Genomic DNA, 14,429 nt, shown 5'->3' with positions numbered 1-14,429 from the left:
CTATAGTCCTGTTTGCCCAACAGTGCTTACTGCAAGATAGTCATACATACAGAGGGATCTATTCTCCCCCCGGATGGAAGGCCCCCCCACAAACCCTGCTCCCAACCACAGCCCCTTTCCCAGCAACAGACACTGGTACAAATCATGTATATGCTCTACCCTTCCTGACCTTTGTCCACACAGCTATATGCTCATCCATGGATCCATTCATCCATCCACTCAGCCATACTCTGTGGTTTTAAAAAGCAGTAGTAAATGCTACTTATTGCACTGTGGGGCCTCGGGTTTATCACTTAATCACACATCTTAGAAGTCTTTCCATGTCGATATATAGAGATCTACCTCAGGTTTTAACTGGGTACATGGTATTCATGAGATGAATGTACTATAATTTTTTTCACCATTCCTCTACTGAATGGACCCTTTACTTGATTCTTCTCCACTGTAAACAACGCTGCGGTGCACCTCTGAGAACCTAAATGATTGTGCATGTGTGCCATCATTTGAGCAGGATCCATTCCGGATTGCTGGGTCAAAGGGTGGGTCCATAAAAAGTGGAGGCACTGTTAAACTGCCTTCCTAAAAAGGCTGTGTTGGGCTCCCCCGTGGTGCAGTGGTTAAGAATCCGCCTTAAAATCCGCCAGGGAGTACAGGTTTTATTGAGGATCCTCCCTTGAACCATAATTTTACATCTCTTCCACAAATTCTTATTTTGCAAAATACTTAGAAAAATCAGTGGAGGTCAGACGTACCTGCCTACTCTTGATCTGAGGAAAGTTGATAATCACAGTGCAAGGCGGAGAGCTGACAGTAGCACAGCCAGGAGTGCTTCCTCGAAGAAAAACAAGCACTTAGTGAAGCTGGGCTCTGCAGTTTGCTGACTGAGTTTCCTTCTATGTAGTGCTCAAGAGAGTTTACTTCTTGGCCAGCAAAACCCCAGAAGAGGTTAGAACAACTACCTTCACCAAATGCCTGCCGCTTCTTCCCAGCCTTTATGGTTGGGGCTGCACACCAAGCAGCAGTCTTATCAGAGACTCGAGGTCTGCGTGATGCTGCAATGCTGGCTGCACCTGGAAAACCTGGGCGTTCATGGGAGATGAAGGAAAGCACCAGGACTTGTCAATCAGTGGCTCCAAGCACCCTTTGTTCCTTTGTCGGCAGCACCCGGGCACTGGGGCCGCTTGCCCCGCCAGCGACTTTCCAGCTTTGTGCCTGTTCTGAGGGGTTAGCCGGTCCCCCCAAGGATGAATGTTTTGGGAGATAAAGCAAGAAAACCAGCAACCCCTAAGTCAAAGTCTTAGTCAATATCCCAGGTTTCAAACCCAAGAACTGAGAACAGTGTATGGATTGCAAATCTCTAGAAAATGGCCTTCCCTCAGTTGCCCATAAAAGCCCACACACCACAAGGAATAGTAGCCCCGCTCGCAGCAACTAGAGAAGAGCCCGCGTGCAGCAACCAAGACCCAACGCAGCCAAATATATATATATATATACCATTCACCTAAAAAGAAAAAAAAAAGAATTCCCTGGAAAAGCCACAAAGGGGAATGGAGAGTCTCAAAGATGACAAGCTTGGATTTGAAGGTTCCCTTAGGGAACACTGAAAAGGTTTCCATTAAAGATGGTTGCCAAGCACTGTAGCCTAAACATCATGCGTGCTGCCTGTCTGCCAAGAAATCTGTCCTGGCAGTTCCGAGACTGTAGCCACGGTGGTCAGCGCTCCTAAGACTTTTCCCCAGTACTCTCCTTTACCCTTTTCCCTCTCCTTTATTGCAGAGGGGCCTAGGAGAGCCCAGGCTCTGTCTCACGCACCACCTGGATAAACTTACCTCATGGGGAGGCAGGTGGAGGAAATAACAGGATCCCCTTGAAGAAACCAGAGTGAGGAGGCTGTCTGAGACTCAGAGCTGAATTTGAGAGAGGAATTCAGGAGTATACAGGTTGAAATACCCAAGCCCGGACTTCCTTTGTGTGCATGGTGGGGTTTCATCTTTCAGGTACATGATCGAAACATTTTACCTCCCCAGCAGAAATCAAAGACAAGCTCAGCTTAGCACCTGGGAAATTTCCAGGTAAAATACATTCTGCCCAAGACCTCCATAGAGCATGTGGCCTTTAGCATCACCACCAATGCTTGTTCCTCTGGCAAACTTTCACTCACACACACACACACACACACACACACACACACACACACATGCTGAAAAGCATTTCAATGCTAACTCCCTGCTAGTTTGGCTCATGAAAACAGGGTTAAAACACTCAGTGAGGAAAACCCAAAATGTCCAATCGTATGAAATTCCTTTAACCCAGACATGGGTTACGTTCTTCTGGGGTCGAGACTTACCTGCTTCATGCTCCCTCATTTGTCCTTTACCCTCTCACCCGAACAAGGTAATCTGGGCTGGTTTAAGATACACACCTTTATCAATACCACCAGGTAATTATATTAGGCACAGGTGAAAACTCCAGACAGCTCTGTAAGGCAAGCTCTCTAGTCAGGGAGCAATGGCTTTACCCCCTGGGGCAGAGGACCGCCCCTCCCCCATTAATCCAGGTTCCGGAAAGTGTTGCTATAGTCATCCAAGAAACAACCCCTATTAGCCAATCCTAACAAAGGAAATAGTCAGACATAGGCAAACAAAAAGGCTTGGGGCTCTAATCCAGGGATTGGGGTTCTAACCTGATTGACCCTTTGGTACCTCAGTGGCTGCAACGTTTGAGTGTCTCTCTTAAGGTGGGACTCTAACCCACAATCCTGATGAGATTATTCAACAGTATAAGCACACGTGCATTTAAACAAGGTTACTCACTCCCAAATACATCTGATTTAGGAGCTGTTTCTTCTCTCAAAAGTGAAAGGAGCACTGAGGGGCCTGGAGGGCCACAGCGGGGAAGCAGAAACTCGACAGCTGACCCTCTAGATGAATTTGGTCTAGGTGGCCACTCAGGGCCTGTGGTGAGGGCCCACACTCCGCCAGGGGCTACAGTGCCTCAGGCAGGCTATCACAAGACTGAGTCCCTTCATGGAGTCCAAAAATGTAACTGAGCAAGGGCTCGCTACCCAACGTGCATAAAAGCCAAGACTATGGGTCTGGATTTTGAGAAAAGGAAGAGCTTTATTGTGAGGTTGACTGCCAAGGAGACAGATTTGAGGGCCTTGCCTTGGTTGACCCCACGGATGAAGAGGAACCTTGGATACAGAGGGATGACGATAAGTAATAGGTGGATGATCACCCACAGTGTTCAAGGGTCAGCTCTGCACCAGTTAAAGGAGATTTTTATACTGGATACAAAAGCAAAACCGAATATTTGCTTTCTACAAGAAACCCACTTTAGAATGTAAACTGGTGCAGCCACTATGGAGAACAGTATGGAGGTTCCCTAAAAAACTAAAAATAGAGCTACCATATGACCCAGCAATCCCACTCCAGGGCAAAATCTGGAAAAAACGGAACTCTAATTTTGTCTTTAATTTCTAAAATCAAAAAGATACATGTGCCCCAATGTTCATAGCAGCGCTATTCACAATAACCAAGTCATGGAAGATATCTAAGTGTCCATCAACAGAGGAATGGATAAAGAAGATGTGGCATAGACTCCTCTTGTTTCCCAGAACCTGTCAGGATTCCCACTTTCCAACACTCCTGCATTCTGGCAAAGCCTGGAGCGAAGACCAGAGAGAATTATTGGAACAAGCTTGACCTCGCTTGGATGCCAATGAACAATCTCACAGCCTTCTCCTTTGGGCTCTGACCTAAGACTCTCCCAACCTGTTTGCAAGAGGTTAAGGGCATCTCAACTTCCAACATGTCCCTGACCCATCTGAAATGTGCAACACCTGGAGAACTTAACTTTCTAAAAACACACTAGCCTGGAAGGAAGAGCTCAGCCTCTTCTTTCGGGGAGGGACGTTTAGGTGACTATTCTTGAGAGAGCAGAACAGCAAGCTTTGTCCTCAGCATCTTAGCCCTGTGGGGCCCTGGGTTGCTTTAGTTCTTGCCTTTGCTGCTAGGAGATGGGTCAGCTTGATCATACCAATATGGTAATTGAGAAGATGAGAACAGAAGTGATGAACCTGCTGCAGGTTTGCTGGTTGGTATTAGAGCTGATTGAACCCCAGGCCCCCTGTGTACACATCTGCAGATCCCACTGTTAGCAGGAGATGATCAGAATATACAAGTCTCACCATTTAGACCCCCTGTGACCCAGACCCTTTCCTCTCTTCAGCCCCATCTCTCCCTGTGATCCAATGGTCCATATTCTAGTGAGAATTTTCTTGTTTTCATTAAAGTATAATTGATTTACAGTATTGTATTAGTTTCAGGTACACAGCAAAGTGATTGGTTTAAACACATATATTCTTTTCTTTCAATCCTTTTCTTATAATTAGTTTATTGTAAGATATTGAATATAGTTCCCTGTGCTGTAACAGTAAATCCTTGTTGTTTATTTAATATATGGTATTGTGCAAATGTTAATCTCATACTCCTAATTTATCCCTTCCCCCACTTTGGTGAACATAAATTTGTACTCTATGTCTGTGAGACTCTTTCTGTTTTCTAAATCCGTTCATTTCTGCTATTTTTTGGATTCCACATGTAAGTGATATCATGTAAAAAAAAAGATGTGGCATATATATATACACATATATAAACACATATAATGGAATATCACTCAGCCATAAAAAAGAATGAACTAATGCCATTTGCAGCAACATACCTACAGATTATCATATTAAGTGAAGTAAGTCACACAGAGAAAGACAATATCATATATCACTTGTATGTGAAATCTAAAATTATACAAATGAAATTATTTACAAAAGAGGAACAGGTTCACAGACATAACAAACAAACTTATGCTTACCAAAGAGGAAGGAGGGATAAATTAGGAGTTTGGGATTAACAGATACAGACTACTATATATAAAATATATAAACAACAAGGACCTACTTTATAGCACAGGGAACTACATTCAATATCTTGTAATAACTTATAATGAAAAGGAATCTAAATTATATATATAAATAAATAAATATATATCTGAATCACTTTGCTTTATACCTGAAACTAACACAACATTGTAAATCAAATAGACTTCAATAATAATGAAAACAAAGAAACTCACTTTAAATATAAAGACGTAGGTAGGATAAAAGTAGAAGGATAGAAAAAGATATTGCATGGAAACAGTAATCAAAAAAACACAAAATACCAGCTAGAGTGCTGTATTAATATCAGACAAAGCACACATCAGAACAAGGAATATTTCTAGGGATAGTGAAGAATATTACATAATGACAAAGAAGTCAATTATTAAGAATACAACTATCCTAAATGTATATACACCTTAGAAGAGAGCTTCTAAATATGTGAAACAAAACTGAGAACTGAAAGAAGAGATAGACAAATCTCTGGTGTCATATCCCTCTCTGGAACAGATGGTATGAGTACACAGAAAGTAAGAATATAAAAGTCCTGAACAAAAGTACAAACCAACTTGACCTAATTGATATTTAGAGAATACTCTTCTTGACAATAAGAGAATACACATTCTTCCCAAGGACACATGGAACATTCACCAAGATGTACCATATTCTTATCTATATGAAAAACCATTAAAAATTAAAAAGCAAAAATGTTTAAACTTCTAAATCATACAAAGTACTTCTTGTACCATAACAGAATTAAACTTGAAATCATTAACAGGACAATAACTGGGAAATCCAAATATATGGAATTTGTACAACACTCCTATAAACAACCCCCGAGTCAAAGAAGAAATCCCAAGGGAAATTAGAAAATGTTTTTAATTGAATGAAAAAATAATCAATGATCTGAGTTCTACCTTAAGAAATCAGAAAAAGAACAAATTAAACCGATAGAAACTATAAGGAAGGAAAGAGGATAACAGCAGAAATGAATGAAATCCAGAATATGTCAGAGAATAATCAGTAAAGCCAAAGCCGTTTCACTGAAAAAAAAAATCAATAAAATATTCAAGAAAAACAAAACAGAACAAAAAAAATACAAGTTAAACATGTCAGGAATCAAGGAGGGGACATGATCCCCAACATCACCCTTTTAGTGTACAAGCACTAAAAGGATAATAAAACTATAAAATGCTCTAAGTACATTTCTTCAACAAGTTAGATAAAATGGACAAATCTCTGGAGAGACACAAGAAGATGCTTCTAGCATTACTGAGCTGGCCTGTTGGTCCTAAGGTGAGGATGAGAAACATGTGAGGCGGAGCTGCACCAGCTAAGGTACCTCTGCTAAGCCCAGCCTGGAGCAGAATCCCCAGTCGCCATGTAGATGCATGAGTGAACCCTACGGAGTCCAACAAGGTCAGCCTCCCAAGGTGTAGATGAGAGAGAAATAAATGTTCTTTATTATTATTTTAGATTTGTTGGGTTTTATTTGTTTGAATGCTATAGAAGGGAAGCTAACTGTTAATGTATTGATCTGGGATAAATGCCAACCTGGGGAGGGTTGGGTTTTGCCAGGCAGAAACAGGGAAGAAAAAAGAAAGGGCATTTAGAAAGAAATGAACAGCAAAGGCCATTAGCAGAGCAGCTAGCTGGCCACTGGCAGGTACAGAACCCAGGCACAGAGCAGTAGTGCCAGGAAGCTCTTCTCAGCAGCACGCTATAGTCCTGTTTGCCCCACAGTGCTTCCTGCAAGATAGTCATACATACAGAGGGATCTATTCTCCCCCCGGATGGAAGGCCCCCCCACAAATCCTGCTCCCAACCACAGCCCCTTTCCCAGCAACAGCCACTGGCATGAATCATGTATATGCTCTACCCTTCCTGACCTTTGTCCACACAGCTATATGCTCATCCATGTATCCATTCATCCATCCACTCAGCCATATTGTGGTTTTAAAAAACAGTAGTAAATTCTATTTATTGCACTGTGAGGCTTCGGGTTTATCACCTAATCACACATCTTAGAAGTCTTTTCATGTCGATACATAGAGAATTACCTCAGTTTTTAAACTGCTACATCGTATTCATGAGATAAATGTACCATATTTTTTTTCACCATTCCTTTACTGAATGGACACTTTAGTTACTTGATTTTTCTCCCTGTAAACAATGCTGTGGTGCACATCCGAGCACCTAACTGATTGTGCATGTGTACCATCATCTGAGAGGGATACATTCCGGATTGCTAGGTCCAAGGGTGGTACTGTAAAATGTGGAGGCACTGTTAAACTGCCCTCCAAAAAAGGCTGTGTAGGGCTTCCCTGGTGGGGCCGTGGTTAAGAATCCACCTTAAAATCTGCCAGGGAGAACAGGGTTTACAGAGGGTCCTCCCTTGAACCATGATTTCACATCTCTTCCACAAATTCTTACTTTGCAAAATAACAGGACAGCCAGTGGAGGTCAAACGTACCTGCCTACTCTTGATCTGAGGAAAGTTGATAACCACAGTGCAAGGCAGAGAGCTGTTGGTAGCACAGCCAGGAGTCCTTCCTTGAAGAAAAACAAGCACTTAGTGAAGCTGGGCTCTGCAGTTGGCTGACTGGGTTTCCTCCGCTGTAGTGCTCAAGATACTTTACTTCTTAGCCAGCAAAACCCCAGAAGAGGCTGAAACAACTACCTTCACCAAACGCCTGCTGCTTCTTCCCAGCCTTTGTGGTTGGGGCCGCACACCAAGCAGCAGTCTTATCAGAGACTCGAGGTCTGCGTGATGCTGCAATAGTGGCTGCACCTGGAAAATCTGGGCATTCACGGGAGATGAAGGAAAGCACCAGGACTTGCCAATCTGTGGCTCCGAGCACCCTCTGTTCCTTTGTAGGCAGCACCTGGGCACACGGGCCGCTTGTCCTGCCAAGGACTCTCCACCTTAGTGCCTGCTCTGAGGGGTTAGCTTGCCCCCCCTGAGAATGGATGTTTGGGGAGAGAGAGCACGAAAACAAGCAACCCCTAAGTCAAAGTCTTAGTCAATATCCCAGGTTTCAAACCCAAGAGCTGAGAACAGTCTATGGACTGCAAATCTCTAAAAAATTACTTTCCCTCAGTCGCCCATAAAAGCCCACGCACCACAAGGAAGAGTAGCCCTGCTCGCTGCAACTAGAGAAGAGCCCGCCTGCAGCAACCAAGAATCAACGCAGCCAAAAAAAAAAAAAAAAAAACACAACAACAACAAAAAAAACCCCATTCATTTACAAAGAAAAAAAAGAATTCCCTGGAGAAGCCACAAAGGAGAATGGAGAGTCTCAAACATGACCAGCTTGGATTTGAAGGTTCCCTTAGGGAACACTGAAAAGGTTTCCATTAAAGATGGTTGCCAAGCAGATCTGGTGCAATCATGGCTCAGTAGGAGGGTTCATCAACCAGGAGCTCCTTTGTCATTCTGCTAATGTCCACAATGTATGAGTTGTACAGAGTAGATAAGACCATAATAGCACTGCTTCTACTTTTATGAGTGAAGGTAATAAGCATGTGTCATTAGCCACCACACACAGACAGATTTCAGACAAAACCCCTTAGTCTTGCCAAGTGTACACAAGCTCTTCTCCCTTTATCAATAATACCTCTCTCTCAATGAGCTAGGCTCCTCTTTGAGTCTCCCTGTACCCTGAAATAATACAGCCATCAACTTACAAACAAAAAGTTTTCATACCAAATAATCTTTTAAGTCCAAGGACAGAACTAACAAAAGTTGAATATTTATTCGTTTTCCAAGCTTCTTAAACTTCTAAGCCTAGACTTTTGCCAAATTATGTCATGGTTGTGTGTTATGTTTGTTTGGGGTTGGTTTTGCTCTCTGATTTTCTTTTTTTCCCCTAAGACTTGATGTTACAGTAAGCTATGTTATGCATCAATGAGGAAAAAATAAAACTGATACTTTAAAAAAAAAAAAGATGGTTGCCAAGCACTGTAGCCTAAATGTCACGCGTGCTGCCTGTCTGCCAAGAAATCTGTCCTGGCAGTTCCAAGACTGTAGCCACGGTGGTCAGAGGCTCCTAAGAGTTTCTCCCCGAGTGCTGAGGGCAGGCGTGCCTATTGCAGAAGGGCCTGGGAGAGCCCAGGCTCTGTCTCACGCACCACCTGGATAAACTTACCTCATGGGGAGGCAGGTGGAGGAAATGACAGGATCACCTTGAAGAAACCAAAGTGAGGAGGCTGTCTGAGACTCAGAGCTGAATTTGAGAGAGGAATTCAGGAGTATACAGGTTGAAATACCCAAGCCCTGACTTCCTTTGTGGGCATGTTGGGGTTTCATCTTCCAGGTACATGATCGAAACATTTTACCTCCCCAGCAGAAATCAAAGACAAGCTCAGCTCAGCGCCTGGGAAATTTCCAGGTAGAATACATTCCGCCCAAGAGCTTCATAGAGCATGTGGCCTTTAGCATCACCACCAATGCTTGTTCCTCCAGCAAACTTTCACACACACACACACACACACACACACACACACACACACACACACACACACACACACACACACACACACACACACACACACACACACACACACACACACACACACACACACACACACACACACACACACACACACACACACACACACACACCCCCCCCCCCCTGCTGAAAGGCATTTCAATGTTAACTGCCTGCTAGTATGGCTCATGCAAAAGAGGGTTAAAACTCTCAGTGCGGAAAACCCAATAGTCCCATTGTATGAAATTTCTTTAACCCACACACGGGTTATGTTCTTCTGAGGTCGAGACTTACCTGCTTCATGCTCCCTCATTCTCCTTTACCCTCTCGCCCGAACAAGGTAATCTGGGCTGGTTTAAGAATACACAGCTTGGGCTTCCCTGGTGGCGCAGTGGTTGAGAATCTGCCTGCGAATGCAGGGAACACGGGTTTGAGCCCTGGTCTGGGAGGATTCCACATGCCGTGGAGCAACTAGGCCCGTGAGCCACAACTACTGAGCCTGCGCGTATGGAGCCTGTGCTCTGCAACAAGAGAGGCCACGATAGTGAGAGGCCCGCGCAACACGAGGAAGACTGGCCCCGCTTGCCACAACTAGAGAAAGCCATGGCACAGAAACGAAGACCCAACACAGCAAAAATAAATAAATAAGTTAATAAACTCCTACCCCCAACATCTTCTATAAAAAAAAAATACACACCTTTATCAATATCACCAGGTAATTATATTAGGCACAGGTGAAAACACTCGACAGCTCTGTAAGGCAAGCTCTCTAGTCAGGGAGCAATGGCTTTTACCTCCTGGGTCAGAGGACCACCATGCCCCCCATTAATCCAGGTTCAAGAATGTTTTGCCATAGTCATCCAGGAACCAACCACTATTAGCCAATCCTAACAAAGGAAACAGTCAGACATAGGCAAACAAAAAGGCATGGGGCTCTAACCCAGGGATTGGGATTCTAACCTGATTGGTCCTTTGGTACCTCAGTGGCTGCAACCTTTTATATTGTGACTCTTAAGGTGGGACTCTAACCCACAATCCTGATGAGATTATTCAACAGTATAGGCACAGGTATATTTTAACAAGGTTACTCGCCCCCGAAGACATCTGATTTAGGAGCTGTTTCTTCTCTCAAAAGTGAAAGGAGCACTGAGGGGCCTGGAGGGCCACAGCGGGGAAGCAGAAACTCGACAGCTGACCCTCTAGATGAATTTGGTCTAGGTGGCCACTCAGGGTCTGTGGTGAGGGCCCACACTCCGCCAGGGGCTACAGTGCCTCGGGCAGGCTGTCACAAGACTGAGTCCCTTCATGGAGTCCAAAATTGTTACTGAGCAAGGGCTTGCTACCCAACATGCATAAAAGCCAAGACTATGGGTCTGGATTTTGAGAAAAGGAAGAGCTTTTTTGTGAGGTTGGCTACCAAGGAGACAGATTTGAGGGCCTTGCCTTGGTTGACCCCACGGATGAGGAGGAACCTTGGATACAGAGGGATGACAATAAGCAATAGGTGGATGAACACCCACAGTGTTCAAGGGTCAGCTCTGCACCAGTTAAAGGAGATTGTCATACTGGATACAAAAGCAAAACCAAGTATTTTCATTGTACAAGAAACCCACTTTAGAATGTAAACTGGTGCAGCCACTATGGAGAACAGTATGGAGGTTCCCTAAAAAACTAAAAATAGAGCTAGCATATGACTCAGCAATCCCTCTACAGGGCATATAACTGGAAAAGATGAAAACTCTAATTTCGTCTTTAATTTCTAATAAGCAAAAAGATACATGTTCCCCAATGTTCATAGCAGCACTACTCACAACAACCAACTCATGGAAGCTATCTAAGTGCCCATCAACAGAGGAATGGATAAAGAAGATGTGGCATAGACTCCTCTTGTTTCCTAGAACCTGTCAGGATTCCCACTTTCCAACAGACCTGCATTCTGGCAGAGCCTGGAGCTACAAGCAGAGAGAATTATTGGAATAAGCTTGATCTCTCTTGGATGCCAATGAACAATCTCACAGCCTTCTCCTTTGGGCTCTGACCTAAGACTCTCCCAGCCTGTTTGCCAGAGGCTAAGGGCCTTTCAACTTCCAACATGTCCCTGACCCATCTGAAATGTGCAACACCTGGAGAACTTAACTTTCTAAAAACACACTACCCTGGGAGGAATAGCTCAGCCTCTTCTTTCGGGGAGGGATGTTTAGGTGACTATTCTTTTTTTTTTTTTCTGAATCTCTGATTTATTAGACAGCATGGAATTAACAGGTTTAGGTTATTTTACAAAAAGAGCTCAAGCTGCTCATACACAGCAACTGGGCTTGCTGGGGGGAAAACAATTCTTCAGACTACTGCAAAAGGACACAAAGACTCCTCATCCTACACATAGTCAGTATGAAAGGGCACACAGACAAGTTTTTTGCAAGACAGAAAACAGAGAAATCCACATACTAAATAACACGTCCACAATGACTATAACGCATCCCTTACGGGATAAGCATGTAATTGTAGGAAGCAAAACAAAGCTTTCCATAGAGAAACCACTTTCACGAGATGATTAGGTGGACTTGGGTTTTGTTTCTGCATGTCACTTGGCGAATGAAGATACCATCTTTGGGATGTTCCATGTCATCCATTTCATACATATACGATGATGCTATTGCAAGTGTAGTCCCATCGTTACTGAAGGCGAGTGACGCAATGCTGGTGGGGTACCGATGGAACTGGCACAGTCACTTTTTGTTAAATGGATCCCAAATATTTACAAATCCATCAGAACCACCTGTGGCAAAGGTATTGTGGATGCTGTGAAACGAAATGGCATTGACTGGGTAAATTTGCTCAATATTATTTTCTTTTAGTCTGTGACACTTGAAGGCATACTTCTTCTTCTGTACCTCAGGGCTTGGGTCCAAGTACTCAACTGCCACTCGGCCTTCAATAGAGCTTAATACATAACCCTGCTTGTTTAGAAATGCTCGTATGCAGCGAGTCTGGTACTTGAGGCTGGACTCCCGGTGCTGCTGCACGTAGCCCATGTTCCGTAAGTCCCACACCAACACTCTGCGGCCTGCGGTGCCCACAATCAGCCGGTCTCCGGACACTGAGAGGGTATACACCTTTTCAGGCTGAGAGAATGTCCCAGCATTACAAGGGGTTCTGGGATCCCACAATTTAACTGTCAGATCCCAACTCCCAGTAACCATCACATTCACTTCTGGACAGTATTCAACACATCTGATAGGGGCATCATGGGTTCCAAAAAGATTTTCTTGATCAGTGTTCAAATCATGCATTTTCAATTGATGGTCTAATCCCCCACTCCAGGCATGTGTTGGATGGTAGAAAGCGCAGTCCAGGATGGCGCCGGTGTGCTGGTACTTGAGCCGCATGGAATTGGCCGGCACATCGTAAAGGCGCATGGACGTGTCCCAGCAGGAGACCAACAGGAACTGGGAGGTGTTCGGACTGAACTTCACCGAGGAGATGCCATCCTCGGGTGGCTGGTCCAGCTTGAACTCATTAGAACCAGTCATCTTAGGCTCCCTCAGAAGCAACTTCACCGCTACTCGCTGCCGCTCTAGGTGGCTATTCTTCAGAGAGCAGAACAGCAAGCTTTGTCCTCAGCATCTTAGCCCTGTGGGGCCCTGGGTTGCTTTAGTTCCTGCCTTTGCTGCTAGGACATGGGTCAGCTTGATCATACCAATATGGTAATTGAGAAGATGAGAACAGAAGTGATGAACCTGGCTGGTTGGTATTAGAGCTGATTGAACCCCAGGCCCCCTGTGTATACGTCTGCAGATCCCACTGTTAGCAGGAGATGATCAGAATATACAAGTCTCACCATTTAGACCCCCTGTGACCCAGACCCTTTCCTCTCTTCAGCCCCATCTCTCCCTGTGACCCCATGGTCCATACTCTAGTGATAATTTTCTTGTTTTGATTAAAGTATAATTGATTTACAATATTGTGTTAGTTTCAGGTACACAGCAAAGTAATTGGTTTAAACACATATATTCTTTTATTCAATTCTTTTCTTATAATTAGTTTATTGTTAGATATTGAATATAGTTCCCTGTACTGTAACAGTAAGTCCTTGTTGTTTATTTTATATATGGTAGTGTGCATCTGTTAATCTCATACTCCTAATTTATCCCTTCCCCTGCTTTGGTGGCCATAAATTTGTTCTCTATATCTGTGAGACTCTTTCTGTTTTGTAAATCTGTTCATTTGTGCTGTTTTTTGGATTCCACATGTAAATGATATCAGGTAAAAAAAAAAGATGTGGCATATATATATATATACACACATATATAACACATATAATGGAATATGACTCAGCCATAAAAAAGAATGAACTTATGCCATTTGCAGCAAAATTCCTACAGATTATCATACTAAGTGAAGTAAGTCACACAGAGAAAGACAATATCATATAGCACTTATATGTGAAATCTAAAATAAAGTTATACAAATGAACTTATTTACAAAAGAGGAACAGATTCACAGACATAACAAACAAACTTATGCTTACCAAAGAGGAAGGGGGGGATAAATTAGGAGTTTGGGATTAACAGCTACACACTACTATATATAAAATATATAAACAACAAGGACCTATTTTATAGCACAGGGAACTGCATTCAATATGTTGTAATATCTTAAAATGGAAAGGAATCTAAATTTTATATATATATATATATATATATATATATATGAATCACTTTGCTTTACACCTGAAACTGACACAACATTGTAAATCAACTAAACTCCAATAACAATGAAAAAAAAGAAACCACTTTAAATATAAAGACATAGGTAGGATAAAAGTAAAAGGATGGAAAAAGATATTCCATGGAAACAGTAAACAGAAAAAACCAAAAAAACACCTAGAGTGCTGTATTAATATCAGACAAAGCAGACATCAGAGCAAGGAATATTTCTAGGGATAGTGAAGAATATTACATAATGCAAAAAACTCAATTATCCAAGAATACAACTATCCTAAATGT

At 43.1% G+C, this 14,429-nt stretch overlaps 1 protein-coding gene across 1 annotated transcript; it reads right to left on the bottom strand.

The window, feature by feature from the left end:
- Positions 1-11,974: 11,974 nt before the first annotated feature.
- Positions 11,975-12,953, bottom strand: LOC307051968 (mitotic checkpoint protein BUB3-like; the record flags this gene model as incomplete). Its single annotated transcript, XM_079702626.1, is given in 3 exon segments — positions 11,975-12,002; positions 12,004-12,149; positions 12,153-12,953. Coding segments are annotated over 3 exon segments (975 nt in total).
- Positions 12,954-14,429: the final 1,476 nt, after the last annotated feature.

This window comes from Hyperoodon ampullatus (assembly GCF_949752795.1).
Source record: "Hyperoodon ampullatus genome assembly, chromosome: 4".
In the NCBI taxonomy this organism is placed as follows: Eukaryota; Metazoa; Chordata; class Mammalia; order Artiodactyla; family Ziphiidae; genus Hyperoodon; species Hyperoodon ampullatus.
This window is presented reverse-complemented; position numbering and strand designations above follow the sequence as displayed.